The sequence below is a fragment of the Amblyomma maculatum genome, unplaced genomic scaffold, assembly GCF_055883805.1.
Source record: "Amblyomma maculatum isolate TAMU_Amacu unplaced genomic scaffold, ASM5588380v1 scaffold_13, whole genome shotgun sequence".
NCBI classification, from domain to species: domain Eukaryota; kingdom Metazoa; phylum Arthropoda; class Arachnida; order Ixodida; family Ixodidae; genus Amblyomma; species Amblyomma maculatum.
The window spans coordinates 24,230,091-24,246,198 of NW_028146738.1; the positions used below are offsets into that span (position 1 = coordinate 24,230,091).

Genomic DNA, 16,108 nt, shown 5'->3' on the forward strand with positions numbered 1-16,108 from the left:
ATGGTCGCCAACCGAAATATACGAATGGCCTGAATCTCGGTTCTTTCGAACAAGACCAAGATTATGCCCGCGGATCGCATATTTCTCGAACTGCAGCCGATCGAAACTCGGCGCTATTTGACCTCAGTTTAAAGGGCCACACACTTAGATTCTAGTCTTTGGAACGCTGTGGCGTGTGAATTAGGCGGTATTTTTCAACGAAACTTCGGAGGTAGCTGCGGAAAGATCCCAGGGTCACGAAAACGAGATCAAAAATCCGATTTTCTGACCGATTTTCGGCCGCAAAGACCCGTGTCCCCCCTTAAATGAAAGAAAAATGGTTTTAAGAGGGGTTTCCTCCCTTGAGGAGCATAAACTTCGTGTGGAGCATTTCAGTTAGACAGACAGAAAAAAAACGCCAGTGATGTCTTGACACAAGGCATGGCCAAGCTCGTCTGAAGGGCTGCGCAGTGCTACTGGACAATATTCCGTGCTTTGCTATGCTAAGCCATCTGTCCAAGTGTTTATTTTCTTGTTACAGCTTGTGCACGAAGAAAGCTTCCGAAACCTTCGTCGTGTTGGGATTGAGGTCTGACCGCATTTAGTTGTGGGGAATCAAGTGCATTGAACTTTACGAGTGATGGTAGAGGCCTCTCTTTGTTTCCTCAAGAAATGTGTGCTTATAGTTCTTGCGGGGTTCATTTGTAACTTTTTTTAAACAAATGGCATTCTTCTTTATTTAATTGTGCTAGCTTTTTACTATGCAATGGCTGAGTACTAAATTGTGTGTAGAGGGTCTGCGTGTAGCTTAATATTGCAGTTTTTTTCTGTCTCCCTTTCCACAGCCATCGGAGGACCTAAAGCTGGTATGCCTCGTGCCTGAACTCTGCACCTTGACAGGCATAACAGATAATATGCGTGCAGACTTCCGGGTCATGAAGGTAAGCATGTTGCAGTAAAGTTGTTTGCTTGCAATGGCTGGGTATTTCTTAACGTTCACAGTTACTGTAGAATGCTGTAAATTTTCCAGGGTGTGGTTGGAAAATTATTTTTCAGTGAAGTGAATTTTGAATCAATAGGTGAGATTGCCATTCCGCACATTTTGATTGCCACATACCTGCCAACACTATGGATAATAGCTTTTAGATTTTTTGTACGTATTTTGACCCAGGTCACTGTGTCCCAAATTTATGAAGGTAACGAAGTGAAATGCAAATGAAGTGCTGTATAAATCTCTCTTATTCGAAGTCATTGGGACCACGAAAAATGTTCAAATTAACTGATAACAGCAAAAAAGATTGAGCCCTGGCAAGAAATTTTACTGCAGAAACTCTCTGTGCATACTCACCCACTGCGTTACGCTGGCGCATTTTGTTTTCCTCGAGATGGCATAGTGGCGCCTGCACACCTTAAAGGACAGAACACTGGAATTTAGGTCTCAATTTTTTTGGCGCAATGAAAAGATTGATGTCTAAAATGTTCGATTCCATAGCGGTTTTGGTAGAAGCACTGTAAAAAATTTTTACCGAGAATTTTTCGTTGGGTGCATGCGCCCGTTTTTATGTAGTCCGATGCTGGAAGCCATGAGCAGCGACTGCGATGATGACTGGTGGTCGACAAAAAAGACATACCGAAACAAATATAAATTTCACTCACCAGACATTTTTCGCTCATAGTAACGTACGGGCGCGGAGCTATTGCGCTCCGAAATCGACCATTTTCGAGAACATTTCAGCCAGTTTTTTTGCTACCAGTGGTCACAAAAACATTTTTAGGCTCACTTTGAGGCTATTTTCAGCGGAATTTTTTTGCAATGTGACTGAACAGGCCTTGTAGATTCAGAGTCTGATTTTTTCTGACTGATGTTGATTGATGATGATGACTGGTAGTCGACAAAAAAGACATACCGAAACAAATATAAATTTCACTCACCAGATAGTAATTAGACATTTTTTGCTTAGAGTAACGTACGGGCCTGGAGTTATTGCGCTCCGAAATCGACCATTTTCGAGAACATTTCAGCCAGTTTGCTACCAGTGGTGACAAAAACAATTTTTAGGCTCACTTTGAGGATATTTTCAGCGGAATGTTTTTGCAATGTGACTGAACAGGCCTTTGAAAGGTTACGCCCAAACAAGAGTATTACTCGAACAGGCCTTGTAGATTCCGAGTGATTTTGATGTTTCGCGGAATTTTCGCCTTGAAAAAAGGTCACAAGGGAAATGGCATTCTAACCTGCTTTCCACAAAGAAGTGTTTTCTTTATATTCAGTTTTTGCATAGACTACCAAAGCAGTTCAAAATGGAAACCAAATGAAAATATCGCAAAAACCTGCGTATTATGTGAGATAGTTTACTTGATTTTTATCATGTCAGATTTCTGCGTCATATTGTGTGCGGATGTGAAAAATTTTCAGCCTAAATTCCCAGTTGAGGTCTCATATGTCGTTTCAGCTGCTGTCGCTTGTAGCCTTCACAAACATCTCTTTCATGGCCGTGCATGTACAGTAAACCCTCGTTAACTCGAAGTTGTAAAATCAGGGAAAAATTTCGAGATAAGCGAAGTTTCGAGTTTCTGGCGACAATCCCTGGCGATCAGCCGCGCGACACCGCTGCCAATGCCTGTCGATGCCGCTGGTGCACAGAGCGACGGAACTCTGCGACAGAGGCGAGTTTTCAGCGTTGCTTTGTTACCGCCGCCTCGTCGTTCATTCAGGGGGAGTACAATCCGCCTTTTGCTGGAGGATGATGTGCCATCATACGGGAGCGGGCGAGAAACACATTGGACGGCAGTGCAGCAGACAACGCGAAAGCGCACCTTACGAAATGGCCACGCCAAAGCTCCCCCCTTTTTTTGGCCTCTGGGCGGAAAGTAGTGACAGTGATTGCAGTATATCATGTTCACGCAGTATGGGGGAATGTTACAGCGTTTTCACAATCCACTCATAACACACGCATATACTATCTTCGTATTGTAAGAGCGTGTAGCGCGGGCCGTGTATAAAAACACCGTGTATAAGTATAAGGACAAAGCGCTCACTCAGAGCCCCTATCACCTTTCGGTAATTACTTTTGCCTTCGGTCTTTCCGGTCAAAATTTCGAGATATCCGCATTACGCCTGAAAAGTGCTTCGAGATAAACGGGAGCTAATACATAGCACCTATTGGAAATGAAAGCGCGGCGTGGAAAATTTTCAACTTAACCGATTTTTCGAGATATGCGAGTTCATGCTAACGAGGGTTTACTGTATTTTATGAAACCTCATGTAGTTTGACTAAATTTATAGTCGAGCAACTATAAGATATTTGGCCCAGTGAGTTCAACTGCTGCAACAGGATGCATAACGTGGCACTCACAAATGCACACGTTAGTGGAGGGTGCCATAGGGGAATTTTAATATGGAGGAATTCTGTGCCTCGAGTTTTGCCGCCTTTGGGGAGTAGTCGCTTTCTATTGTGGTGCCATCAGCAGCAGCTGTTCTTAGTGTACCAAACTTGGCTGTAAGCATCCTTAGCCTAATGATCAAAACCAGCATATCTGCCCAGCATATTTCTTTTGGAATGTTGCTCTGAAACCAAAATAAGCCAGTGGAACATTTGCCTTGTGTCGTGGCTGTTCTGCCTCTCTAGTTTCTGTAATCATATTTTGGGGTCCCCTGTGTAACAAGGGCACTTCATGCTGCGCTGTTTGGATTTGCATTGGAGCTCGGTTGCGTTGAGCGTGGCTGCCAGCCTCTCCCAATCTGTGCATTGGTCACTATGTCTGGCAGTTGTGCACCCTGGCTCGTGAATTGTGTCCGAGTTGTGAATTGGTGTCACATTGTGTCACGGTAGCTAGTTACATCGTTCTCAGTCATGAGCCTAGAAGCTGATTTGGACCTCAGGCTCAAAATATTAGTTGAAGTCAAGCTGTCTCAAAATGCTCTGCATGTGCTACTAAATCTTTTTTTGTTCATGCAGGACATTACTGCCCACACGCGTGTAGGCCCAGAAAGGCGGAAGCAGTCTCTCGAGAAGTATGTGAAGAATGTGAAGGCATGCCCTGCGGCTATGAAGATCCTTGATGAATGGGGAGTCTCACTGGAGGACTGCGCTTTGAATGTGAGTTGGCTTCCTACATTATGTTACTGTGGCCCAAAGGGATGCGAGAATTCGGTCCTTTATCCGTTTTCCAACAATCAAGAATTACAGGAACCGGTGCACTAAAATGACAGTTATTAAAGGGGGAGGCTACCCTTGACCACTAACTTTTTATTTCTTAATGAAGAACTACCAAGTTTCGTGCAGCTGGGCTCATTGGTTTTCAAGTTGGAGGAGTATATCAATGTGGTTTACACAGGTCCCATAGGACAGGCGTGGAGAATATGCAAAACAGGCTGGCACTGTGAAATTCATTATGGTTTTCCTGGATAGTTTCCTGGATAGGGCATGAAAATTCTTTTTCCAAATTTCCTCACTGAAAAATTTTAGCACAGCCCCTAGATCTTTGTTCTTAATCAGACCTGCTTTAGCCAAATTTTAATTTTGTAAATTATTCCTGATGCAATGTCTTGAGACAATGAAATTGTCTTGCCATCAGAAAGTTATGGAGATATGAAATAAAAGAAACCTCATGAAAGTCTGATAAGCGGTTCCCGAGATACAGCAGTCTTCAACCACACAAGGCAGTGAGGTGATTATGAGAAAACGGCCCTAGAAGGTTGAGAGAATGCTAACCTTTTTGTTTATCGAGATACAGTAAAACCTCGTTACTAGAGACACTCAAGGGACCCGAAAAAGGTGTCTCTTGTAAGCAAGGTCTCTTGTAACCAAACATTCTAAAAGCACTGTATTGATCAGTTTACTGCACATCAGCATATAAATGCATTCACATGCATTAACACGAAATTGTTCAGGAAAGCTTAAAGAAGTTATTCATACTTATAGCTTGCGGGTAGCTTCTGTGATAGTGACGTCCTTCGACGCAACGAAAACCCAGCGCGGTGCATATACCGAGACACCCACTGCCTACTGGCTTTGAAATCGCTCCGCGAGATGTTTTTTTCCGCTGCGATCACTTTTGCCTTTGCTTGGAGCAACTCGATGTTCACAAGCAGATGTCGTGCACGCTGTTCCAGTACGAAGGAGTTCAGGCCTTGCTCAATCTTCGGATATGCTCCGTGTTTTGGCCCCTGGAAACTTCGTCTCAGGCCAGTGCACGCAAAGAGGGCTTCTTTCTGCTTTCTCTATCCACGAATGCTGCCCTCGGTGACGCCGAAGTATCGCCCTGCCGCAGAATTTCTGATGGTCTCAGCTGTTACTATTACTTTTCTTTTGAAAGCAGCTGAATATTGCTTCCGTGGACCCGACATTGTCACTGACATGCGCGCTTTGCCAGTTGGTGTTCAAAATGGTGCCAATGGCGACGCATCAACAGAGAAAGAAAGGTAGCTGACGCCACCACTAGACGGCGAATCCTTCGTTGCGAACCTTGATGATGATATTTCCGGGCTGTAACGAAACAAGAACTACGAACTTGGGGCTGAAAATTTTGGGACCTGAATATGTACAAGGCGGAAATTTTACATCATAAAATTTTGAAAAAAAAAACCTGGTACTATACGCGGGTTTTTACGGTATTCCTTCCCAAATTCTGGAGGTAAAGCACTTCACTTTGCGAGCCCTCCTGTTGCTCTAATACCTTTGAAGCACTCTTACATGCTCGTCACCCTCAGATGCTGACACTTTTTCTCTGAAATGTCCTCCTAGTTATCCTGTATGGCACAGGTGCCATTTACTTGCATGAGAATTGTACACTCTGTACGCTCTTCGGGAGCACGCAAGATCCACATTTGCAGATACGAATTCCTCAAAAGATTCTGGTACCTCAGCAGCCTCTTGGATGCTGATATAGAACACAATTTAGCTAAGGAAATCTGAAGTCCATCATGTATGAGTTGGTACGCTTCAGCTGCGTTGCATGAGAACATCTGGGTTTTGTCTCTAGGGACCTGAAAAAGTTGTCCTTAGTAACCGAGTGTCTCTTGTAACCATGTCTCTTGTATGCAATGTTGTTAACATGGCAGACATAGGAAAACCAACCAAACCATTTTCAAATGTCTCTTATAACGGAATGTCTCTTGTAACAGTGTCTCTTGTAACGAGGTTTAACTATCTCAATGAAATTTTTAGGTTAGGCTCATAGCATGGACATTTGAATAAACGCTAAGTTTCATAGAGCTGTGCTCAGTGGTTCTCAAGTTACAGGAGTACATTCCAAACCCGCAATAAGGTAATCGCCGGGGACAGCAAAAAAATTTGCTTTCGAGAGAATTTCGTTGCCGCGAAAATGAGACAGAAAAGATAAAAAACAGCCTGCAAGAAGAAAATTTATTGCCAAAAGTCAGCTTGATTTGCCGAGCCTTGCCTTGCAACAGCTTCATAGTTCTACTTTCACATTGCAAGCCACAATATCGTGACGGAATTTTAGGGGGGAGGCTACCTTTGAATACCAACTTTTTTGTTTCTTGAGATAGAGTCGAACCCGGTTATATCGAACCCGGATATATCGAATTTTGGTTATATCGAACTCACGGAATATTCCCTTGAAAATCCCATGTAAAAGTATAGGAAAGCCGCGTCATATATCGAACTCAATTTCACCGGTCGTTCGGTATATCGAACTCCGCACCACGCACTGGAAAGTGTGCCTTCCCCAAAGACGATCGCATCACCCTTGGCCGTTTGCCGCGTGACGTTTTCAAGCCACGCGCGGAAGGAATGAGGGGGGACAGTTCTGGACAGTGCCGCGCCCATTCCCCAAAGGCGCGGCCATCTGCAGCTATCGTTTCCCGCGCGCCAACACATGACGTTTGCAAGCCATGTGCGTGGGTGTGCCCATTCTTTTGCCGAGCTATCTCTCTCCTTCAGCACGCGTTACGCATGCGCCAAGCCAGCTCAGCCCGTTTTCAGACAGACGTCGGACGCTTTCTCCAGCGTGTGTTGCGAACCCTCTGCGCGCGGCGGCTGACGTGGCTATGGCGCCTGCGGGCGTTAAGAAGCGGCAGCTCTCTCTGTTCTTTTTTTTGCTAGAGTCATCCTTTCTTATCGTTGTGCTGTACGCGCGACGTAGCGTAAGATATGGCGGCTGCGGACGTTAAGAAGCGGCAGGCTTCTTCTTTTTTTTTTTTTTTTTCCCGGGAGCCGTTTATCTTTGCATGTATGAATCAACGGAAGCACGCGGTCTGCTGCTGCGAACATGACGCCCGCCCCAAGCGCGGCGTGATAAATCGAACCAGGCTTGCGCAATCAAGCCATCACGGGCACTCTGCCAAGTTCGCTCTCCGCCACCGGAGGAGCTATAAAAAGATAAACGCGCCCCGACGTTATCGCTGCGCAGCATCTTGGCACGCTGCCAAGAAATGAGCTGTGGATGCGATGACCGAAACGGAGTGACACGTGCCACCCACATGCAAGTGAAAACGCGCACGATTTCCGCCGCAGCGACACAGAAACCTTGTATTGAGCTGTCGCGGTGGCTCGAGCGGCAAGAGGGACGCAGTTCCAACAAGTTTGAAATTTTTCGCTCTGTCGCTACCGCTCGTCGCTGAGATCGCTCAATCGCTTGCATGTGAGCGAGCTGGTCTTAACACATTTTTTTATTTTGTTTTTTCATATTCTCTGGTGCAAAAGTGGAGGGTGGGTTCATTATGCGAGTGGGTTGATTACGCGACACATGCGGTATTGTTTTTTGGCATCGTAAGTGCCGTCATAAGCAGATTTTTGTATATCGAATTATCGATATATCGAACTATTTCACGATCCCCTTCGAGTTCGATATATTCGGGTTCGACTGTATTGCTTTCGCCCTTTTGTGTTTTAGTGTTAGCAGCGGCGTGGTCGTTGTAGCGTTCTGTGGAGGTTGCGTCGGTGGTTATGTCGAGTGTGGTGCGCGGGTGTGCGTAGTGCTGTGATGGCGGTGAACGTGAAAAAAAGAGCAGCACTGCCGTTAAAGACCAAGCTCGAGATAATTCAGCGTGTGGAGAACGGCGAAAAGAAGTGCGGACTTATTTGGCATCCCAAAGAGCACTTTGAGTACCATTCTCAAGAACAAAGATGCATCAAGGCAGAAGCACAAGAGACCACACGGACAAGTGCACAGCGTCTTCGGCCCCCTGCGTTCGGCGACATGGAGAAAGCGCTTTACAAATAGTTTTTGGATGTCAGAGCTCCAAACATACCGGTGTCGGGACCGATGCTTCAACAAAAAGCGAAAGACTTTGCCTGTATCCTCGATGTCGAAAACTTCGTCGCCAGCTCCGGATGGCTGCAAAGGTTTAAGGCACGTTACAACATGGTAGGCAAAACGATCTCTGGCGAAAGTGAGACGGTTAACTGCAAGAGCATCAAAAAGTGGTTGGGAGAGAAGTGGCTGCAAATCCTTGCAAAATATCAACCCAAGGACATCTTTAATGCGGACAAAACGGGCCTATTTTGGCAGATGCTACCCAGGCATACCCTTGACGCGCGTAGAGAGCCGTGCCATGGCGGGAAGCTTGGACAGGCCCGGATCACTGTTTTGCTTGCAGCCAACATGGACGGCACTGTGAAGCTGCGACCCTTCGTCATTGGGAGATTTAAAACCCCGAGATGCATGAAAAGGGGCCGCATACTCCCCGTAGATTATGGTTCCAACAAGAAATGTTGGATGACACGTGAACTTTTCGCAAATTGTGTGTCCTCGTTGATAACTGTACCGCACATAACGCAGATGTAGCACTCAATAACATTGAAGTTAGCTTTCTTCTGCCTAATACTACAGCCAAGCTGCAGCCTTTAGATCAGGGCATCATTAGGGCCTTCAAGGCAATTTACAAGAGGAGACTTAAGGGGGGACGTGGGTCCTAGAGCTATTTTTGTTGTTTTTTGACCAATTTTAATACAAGTATACAGCCTTACTCAAGTTTGATGCACCCCGCCGGGGTGGCGCAGAGGTTAGGGCGCACGACTGCTGTTCCCAAGGACGCGGGATCGAATCCCGGCCTCGGCGGCCGCTTTTCGATGGAGGCGAAAAGCAAGGCACCCTGTGCTGTGCGATGTCAGTGCACGTTAAAGAACCCCAGGTGGTCGAAATTTCCGGAGTCCTCCACTACGGCGTCTCTCATAGCCTGAGTCGCTTTGGGACGTTAAACCCCACAAACCAAACCAAACCAATCAAGTTTGATGCTGATTTCAAATATGCAATCCTTTTTCCTGTAGCCCAATTAGTTTGCAAGATAATCTCTAATCAACTTCCATTGTTTAAGGCCTAAATTCTGAAATAATTTGTTGTTAAAAAAGTATTAGCATGGTTAGGTAGCCAGAAGAGTAAAGAATGAAATGTTGGGAGCAGTTTCCCAATATGTTAATTAGAACTCATTTTGCAGCCTTATTAATTTCAGTGTACCAAGTGGGAATAAATGCGTCAAATAATAATTTTAACTTTCAAAAACAAAAAATCTACTTCCATTTCACACAGCTATCATTCAGTTTCCCATTGCAAAAAGAATTTCAGCTCTACGTGCTTTGGATGCCGAGATATTGAGGCCGCAAAACTGCAAGTGGTCGACAATGCATGTTTTGAGAAAACAGCAAAAAAAAGAAACGGGGGATTATTTAACAGACATTTCCTGGTGCAATGCACACATTTACAATTTAAAATGGCTAGAAACCTTCAGGGATATAGAGCCCAGCGGCCCATTTGACTGTAGCGCACCAAGCGGCCGGCGGCAACTGCTTCCGGTCTTGCTGAAAGGCGCGCGATTTGAATGCTAGCATGTGCTGAGCTCTTCCCTGCCCTTTTGGCACATTATTTTACATGGTCTGCTAGTGTTTCTATTTATATATAAATAGATTCCCAGTTCTCTGCACTGGCCATCAAAGCAGCTGCGCCACAGCCTTTGCAAAACAGTATTGCAGAAAAGATGCCAAGGGCTTTGTGAAATGAACATTTATTTTGCTGCATATAAAACACATAAGAGATGCAAGAGATGTAGACTGATGCATTGACAAAACTTGGCACACATTAGGCGATGTGCACAGTACAGAAAAATAAAAATACACAAGGCGAGAAACACCACTTAGAGACAAAAAAAATAGCATATCGTTGATTTCCGAATTATGGCAAGTGATATGTAACAAAACAGGCATTGTACATAAACTACACAGTCCCAGTTGCGGCTACCTTAGCAAGGGTAACTTGTATTGTTCAGGGCAGAGAGGAGTACTGACGCTTGGAGGAAGGCCACACCGTTCACTCGTTGCATCTGCCATGTTTCGGCTGCAGTCTGTGGGTCCATGCAGTGTTGTTGGAAAAGGAATAAACATGATGCAGAAGGTTGCAATGAAATGTAAGGTCACTGCACAGAATGGTCCAGAACAGAAAAGCTATCATTCATAAAATTGATACAAAAGCTACTCTTGCAACGTACAGGTCAGGAAATGCAGGCTAACTGAACCTATCTGAAAATGCATTTCTACAGTGAGTGAAATAACAGCCACTAAACTAACAATATTCCTCAAAAGCACTGAACAGCTGAAGCCTCACCGCGGCCGGCGAACACGCCATGTTGGCTTGCCCTTCATAAGCGACTTTGTAAAGCGCAGACCGCCGTGCTGAGCTAAACTGCCCGAAATGCCTCGCAGTTTGACAAGAATGATACATTTCTCACCTTGCGGTTGCCCTCTTAAACGCGAAACCACGCAAAACTAGCCGTTCGCAAAACCGCCTCACGCCATGTCACGTCACTGTGGCGGCCAGCACGCCTTGTCACGCCTGTTAGCTTGCCCTTCACGCGCAATTTTGTGAAGCGCAGTCGCCGCCGTACTGAGATAAACTGCGCCTGAAATACTGCACAGTTTGACAAGAAAGTCAAGAATGCAACATTTGTCACCTTACTGTCGCCCTGTTAAACGCCACACTTAGGAAAACTAGTCGTTCGGCAAACCGCGTCAGGCCTGGCCGCACCGGTCAGCTAATACGCCATGTTAGCGCAACGGCATGCCTTGGTGCTTTCACATGCCACTTTGTCCAGCGTGCCGAGATAAACTGTTCGAAATGCAGCTCAGTTTCGCAGGAACACATATTAAACCTCGCCGCCGTTGGAAACTGCCGGAGCGTCACGAACTGCGCCTGAACGTCTCTATGCCTGAACAGCCGGCGCGCCTGTTCACGAGCTGCGAAACTTAATTGGCACTGGCCAGTGTGGTCATGGTAAACTGCTTCAAATGCAGCGTAGTTCAGCAAATAACGTTGCTCACCTTGACATCGTTCCAAACCGCAGTTGTTCCGCGTAGCAGCCCACAAGAGATGCAAATATGCGGTCTCTGCCGCACAAGCGCGGCGAGGCACGAGCACACAACCGCTCGCTCCCTTCGGCAACTTTCTGTCGTCTGCTCCGGTGGGCTACCGCTGCAGCGAGTGCAGTCGCGCGCGCGTCTGCGCATGTCCGCGCTGGTGCCACCATCCATCAATCGGCGGCAGCGCAACAAGTCACGCTTCATTTCCGGGGACCAGTTTTCGCCGAGTGTCCACTCTTTACTAATCTCTTTCTCTATGGTTCAAGTGTCACCTCTTTCATTTTGATTTGCAGTTGCAACACGTTCAGTTGTCACTTCTTCGGCTGCGCGAGTCACATGCAGGCAGCAACTTTTTTTTTTTTCACGTATGTCGTTTTGCCACGTTCTCGCATCGACCGAGGTGTGGAACATTCATTGCGGAAAAAAAAAGTCATTTGGAGCTGTTTGCTGCTTCTCGGTGCTCTGCATTGCACGGGGTGCAAGCACATTCACTTAAGACTATGAACGCGATCCGATTGGCGCAAACACGCGGCAAGCTCTATGACAGCGACGTGTCCCCGCAGTTTACGCACTGGAGAATAAGTTTGACGGCGATTTGTTATTCACGATCACCTTTTTCAATGTGAATACCGCCGCCGTATGCTTTTGTCACAAGCTGCCTCACCTATTATACAGCGGAAGATGCGGGAGCTTATGGCTGGAATATAGAGCGAAATTCACGGGACTCCGTCGCTCCTCTGGACAAGATTCGACAAGCCGATGGGGCAGTGACCGCCTGTCCTTGACGCGGCTGCTGCATAGTCGGCCGAGGGTATAAAATAACCGACAGCAGCACGCCCTCACCAGTGCGTTTGGGAAGATTCAAACTTCCGGCCACTCCGCGGTGCTCCGAAAGCGTATTGTGTCTCTTCGGGCCCGCGATCGGCGCATCGTCCTCTGCACCTGTACGGCCGCCGCTACCGAGCAACACAGCCTTCGACGCCTCAGCAAACAAGAAGACATGAGAATTTCATTCGCCACGGACTTTTGTTCAATCGAACATTATTTTCGCTTTGTTAACTTTTGACCTGACTTAGTAGTATTTTACGCTGTGTTCTTATGTAACTTTTGCTCATACTTATAATATCTGAAATACCTGCTTTATTATCTTTATAGTCTTCATATTTTTATCACAGTGTTTTGTTCATTGTCGGGTTATTTTTTTTTCTCTTATCATTTATTTCTTCGTCTTTATCAATATCTTGTCGTGGCGTTGTATTCTCTTTCCTTGTACTCTATTATTATCAGTGTAATTTTAGTCTGCTATTTATAAACCTTCAAGTGTTTGTAAAAGAAAGTGACCTATTTGTACTTATTCCTCAATCACACACCGACACACGTGCTTCACGGGTTGACCGGCCTAACTTTTAAATGTGTTCACAACCCTCATAGAGGAACGATGGGTAATCGTGAAGGGGATCCCGCACCTCTTTTTGACCGTAAAGGCGGGGGTTTGTGACAGCTTTACACTTTGCCAGTCTCGGCAAACTGTTTACATCTCACGATCGTGAACTCCGCCTCGCCAAGCGGACTGTCCGCCGCACTGTCGTCATCGTCACGAAAACAATCCGACTACCGCTTCGTTGCTGGAGTTGGCGCGAGTCCAAACTTTGGCTTTGAGCTTATTTTTCTGCTCATCTGCGGCATGCAATATCACTGTTTCGCGGCGGGTACGACTGCTGGCAGTAGCAGTCTCCCGTGTTGGGGAACAAGCTAGGCCTATACTTCAGGCTCGTACGCTCGATCGTTCGGTGCACTGCTTTCGTCGGCCTGAGCGCACACAGCCGGGGCAGGGCATCACTTCAGATGATTAGGCAGCAATTTTTTTTTTCTTTTTCCCGAAATCTTTCCGTGAATGCACTTTGCTGTTTGGAACCAAGCGTGACCGGCATCACGTCTCCGCAGTCTCTCCACGGTTCGGACTCTCCAAGCAGGCGCCGCCTGCCAGCTCCACCAATACGGTGACGCCCTGCCGAAAGCCAATGGGATTGCGAATGCCACGTTTCTTTTTTGAAGATGAAAGGTGGCTCTTTCGAATGAGACCAAGATGGCTCTGGTGCCGCGCACGCAATTGGAACTACACCTCGCGAAAAATGTCATTTCGGTGGCTATTTTCGGCCCAAATTCGGGCAAGATCGGTTATATAAATTGGCACTGTGACTAAAATACTGATCCTAGAGGTGAAAAACTTAGCAGATAGGTAGATAAAGAGTACTGATTTCGAAAATTATTTGTCGGAAAGACCAGTGTTCCCTCTTAACCCCTTCAGGCGCGAATTAAATTTTCTGAAAGGAAAAATTTTTCCTTGTGTTATCCATGATCAGTACACCAGACAGAAGTCAAGTGCAAGAAATTACGCCAAAATTTTCATATTTGAGCCCATTTTATTTGCGTCCACGTTTGTGGACATGGCGCCTCAAAGCTCCGACATGAGTGCGAACACTACAACATTTTCTTGTATTCTCTACTAAGTATGAGGAATGAATAATTGTTTTACTCTGAAAATACCTAAGGTACAGAAGAGTAGCCACTTGTTCAAGGCTTATGAAATAGATAAAAACAGTCATTCTGTGACGACAGGCAAAGAAAAATTCCGCATTTGCGGCAGCGAACGCGGCTCTTCAAAGTGCAGCCCTGGCGTCTGCATCGTTGTGTGTTTGGTATGCTCATAACCTGGGGCCAGTGGTTGGTGCCATCATAGCGCGTTGTGCTTGTTGGCAATGGCTCTGCATTGTGAGGCTTCTTTTTGATCTCCTGTGGACCTTCGTTGCTCGTTCGGCCTCGCTTCTTTGGGGGTGCTTTGTTGCATGCGACTAAGCTATTAGCCACATCACTCTGAAATGCGGGCAAATCTAATGTGCTTTTTTTCGGCAGTTGCATATTGTTTGCATCTCTGATGTACTCCAACCAACTGTTGCAAAGAGCAAATGAAACAAAATGCGATATTACTCGCACCGGCCACTTTCTTGTTCTTGTGCGCAGTGGGTAGAGACATAAAAAATCCATCTTGTCGATGCCTCCCATGTACTTGTTGTACTCGAGGATGACTTGAGGGCATTCAATGTCAATGGTTTCTTACTCGAGCGAGCGCGCGTGCCTCGTCTTCTTGTTCCTTGTCCTCGTTTTTCTCGTGCGCACAGAACGGTGTCTCGTAACAATATTTTCGGCACTAAGGCGCCGTGTCCACGTTTGTGGATGCGCAATTCTGAGAGCCCACCGAAGCATTCCTTCTTTGCCTACGGTAATGAAATCCAGCAGGCCCCTTCTACATTACCTTACTGGCATATTTCACATGACAAATTCCGTTTTTCACGACCATTTGGAAAGAGAGCACGCGAAAATAAGATCAACTTACTCGCCCCGCCGTAAAACGTGGAGACGTCCATCTTGACTTCTTGTTTACAAACACATTTCGGTGTACCTGCAACAGATGGCGCCACATACTTGACAGGGAGGGGCCAGTTGTTTTGTGCGCCAAATTCAAAGGTGGGAACACGCCTTGCGAGCAAGCTACGACGACATTTGGGTCGCGTCCACATATGTGGACGCAGCGCCTGAAGGGGTTAAAGCGGCATGGGCCAACGTGAAAGGCGAAACGATTGCCAACTGCTTTCGGCACGCAGGTTTTGCTCCAGCAAATGCCCGTGCAGCAAGTGACGATGTTGACAATGCCGATGGAGCAGAGCTCCGCGAGTTCGACGAGGCCTGGAACGATTTTTCCCTTCATGTTGGTGACATGCCCGCAACAATGACTGTAGAAGACGTTGTAGGTGGCGACAACATCGCACAGACCACGGCTGTACTGACAGACGTCGAAATCGCTGCGGAAGTCTCTGAACATCCCGACGAAGCTCAGGCTGACCCTGCAGACGATGAGAACATTCCTACTTCACAAGAAGCGCTTGCTGCATTGGATTTACTGTGCTGCCACTGCAGTGCCCTTGTTGAATAGTTGCAAACTGTGGAACAGGGCGTGATATGGAACGCGATCAACACAAAAAAGCAGGCCGCGATAACGCAGTTTTTTGCGCCTAAATAAATGGACGTGACCCAAGTAAGCACTCTCCGAGTTGCTGTGTCTTCTCTGATAGAATTTTGCTGCTCTTGCATGTATTTTCTACGGAATTTTATATTACGAATTATGGATATAGCAAACTATTTTCAGATTTTTTAACTGTTCGTTATAGGTTTCACTGTATAGGCTATTGTTAAATTTGCTGTAAGTTCAGTCCAAGCTCAGTTGTACCGGTTTTTAACGTGGTCATGGAGAAACTTGCTGGCTTGAAAAGTTGAACATTTGTTAAAATTCTGTACGACTCAACGCTATTAAAAATGCTTAGACATATGGGGCAAAATGGCATTTTTGTGCTACACTAGCGGAAATTACTGCTGCAAATTGCAATTGCCTCTATTTAATATAGTAGGATAGCTTCTAGTTAGACCTTTAGCCTAATGGGAGGGGGGGGGGGGGGGGGCAAATTAAAGGGGTTTTTATTGTACGACTAGCCAGTACTTGACTGCATAATGCTCACTGATGATTGATGTTGACCTTCAGCAGCATATTGGGGTTAGTTTTACGTGCAACTGTTTGACCCCTTCACCTTGACCTTTCACTTTGACCTTTGCAACTCTGACTCATTGACCTTTTGCTTGGCAGATGGAGGCCCGTATTCTGCAAGAGGAGAAGATCATGATGCGGAACAAGACGCATTTCCATAATGGCACAGCTGATTGGGGCCGGCTTCTCTCACAAGACTCGGTCATCTCGGCGGTAA

The 16,108-nt window shown here is 46.3% G+C and overlaps 1 protein-coding gene across 1 annotated transcript in view; it reads left to right on the top strand.

Annotated features, from left to right (window-relative positions):
* The window catches only part of LOC146172381 (piwi-like protein 1), a 197,773-nt gene that overhangs the window by 137,773 nt on the left and 43,892 nt on the right, over positions 1-16,108 (top strand). The window contains exons 11-13 of the mRNA XM_084585935.1: positions 825-920; positions 3,939-4,079; positions 15,991-16,104. Coding sequence (XP_084442061.1) covers positions 825-920; positions 3,939-4,079; positions 15,991-16,104 — 351 coding nt within the window. The remainder of the gene's footprint in view (positions 1-824; positions 921-3,938; positions 4,080-15,990; positions 16,105-16,108) is intronic.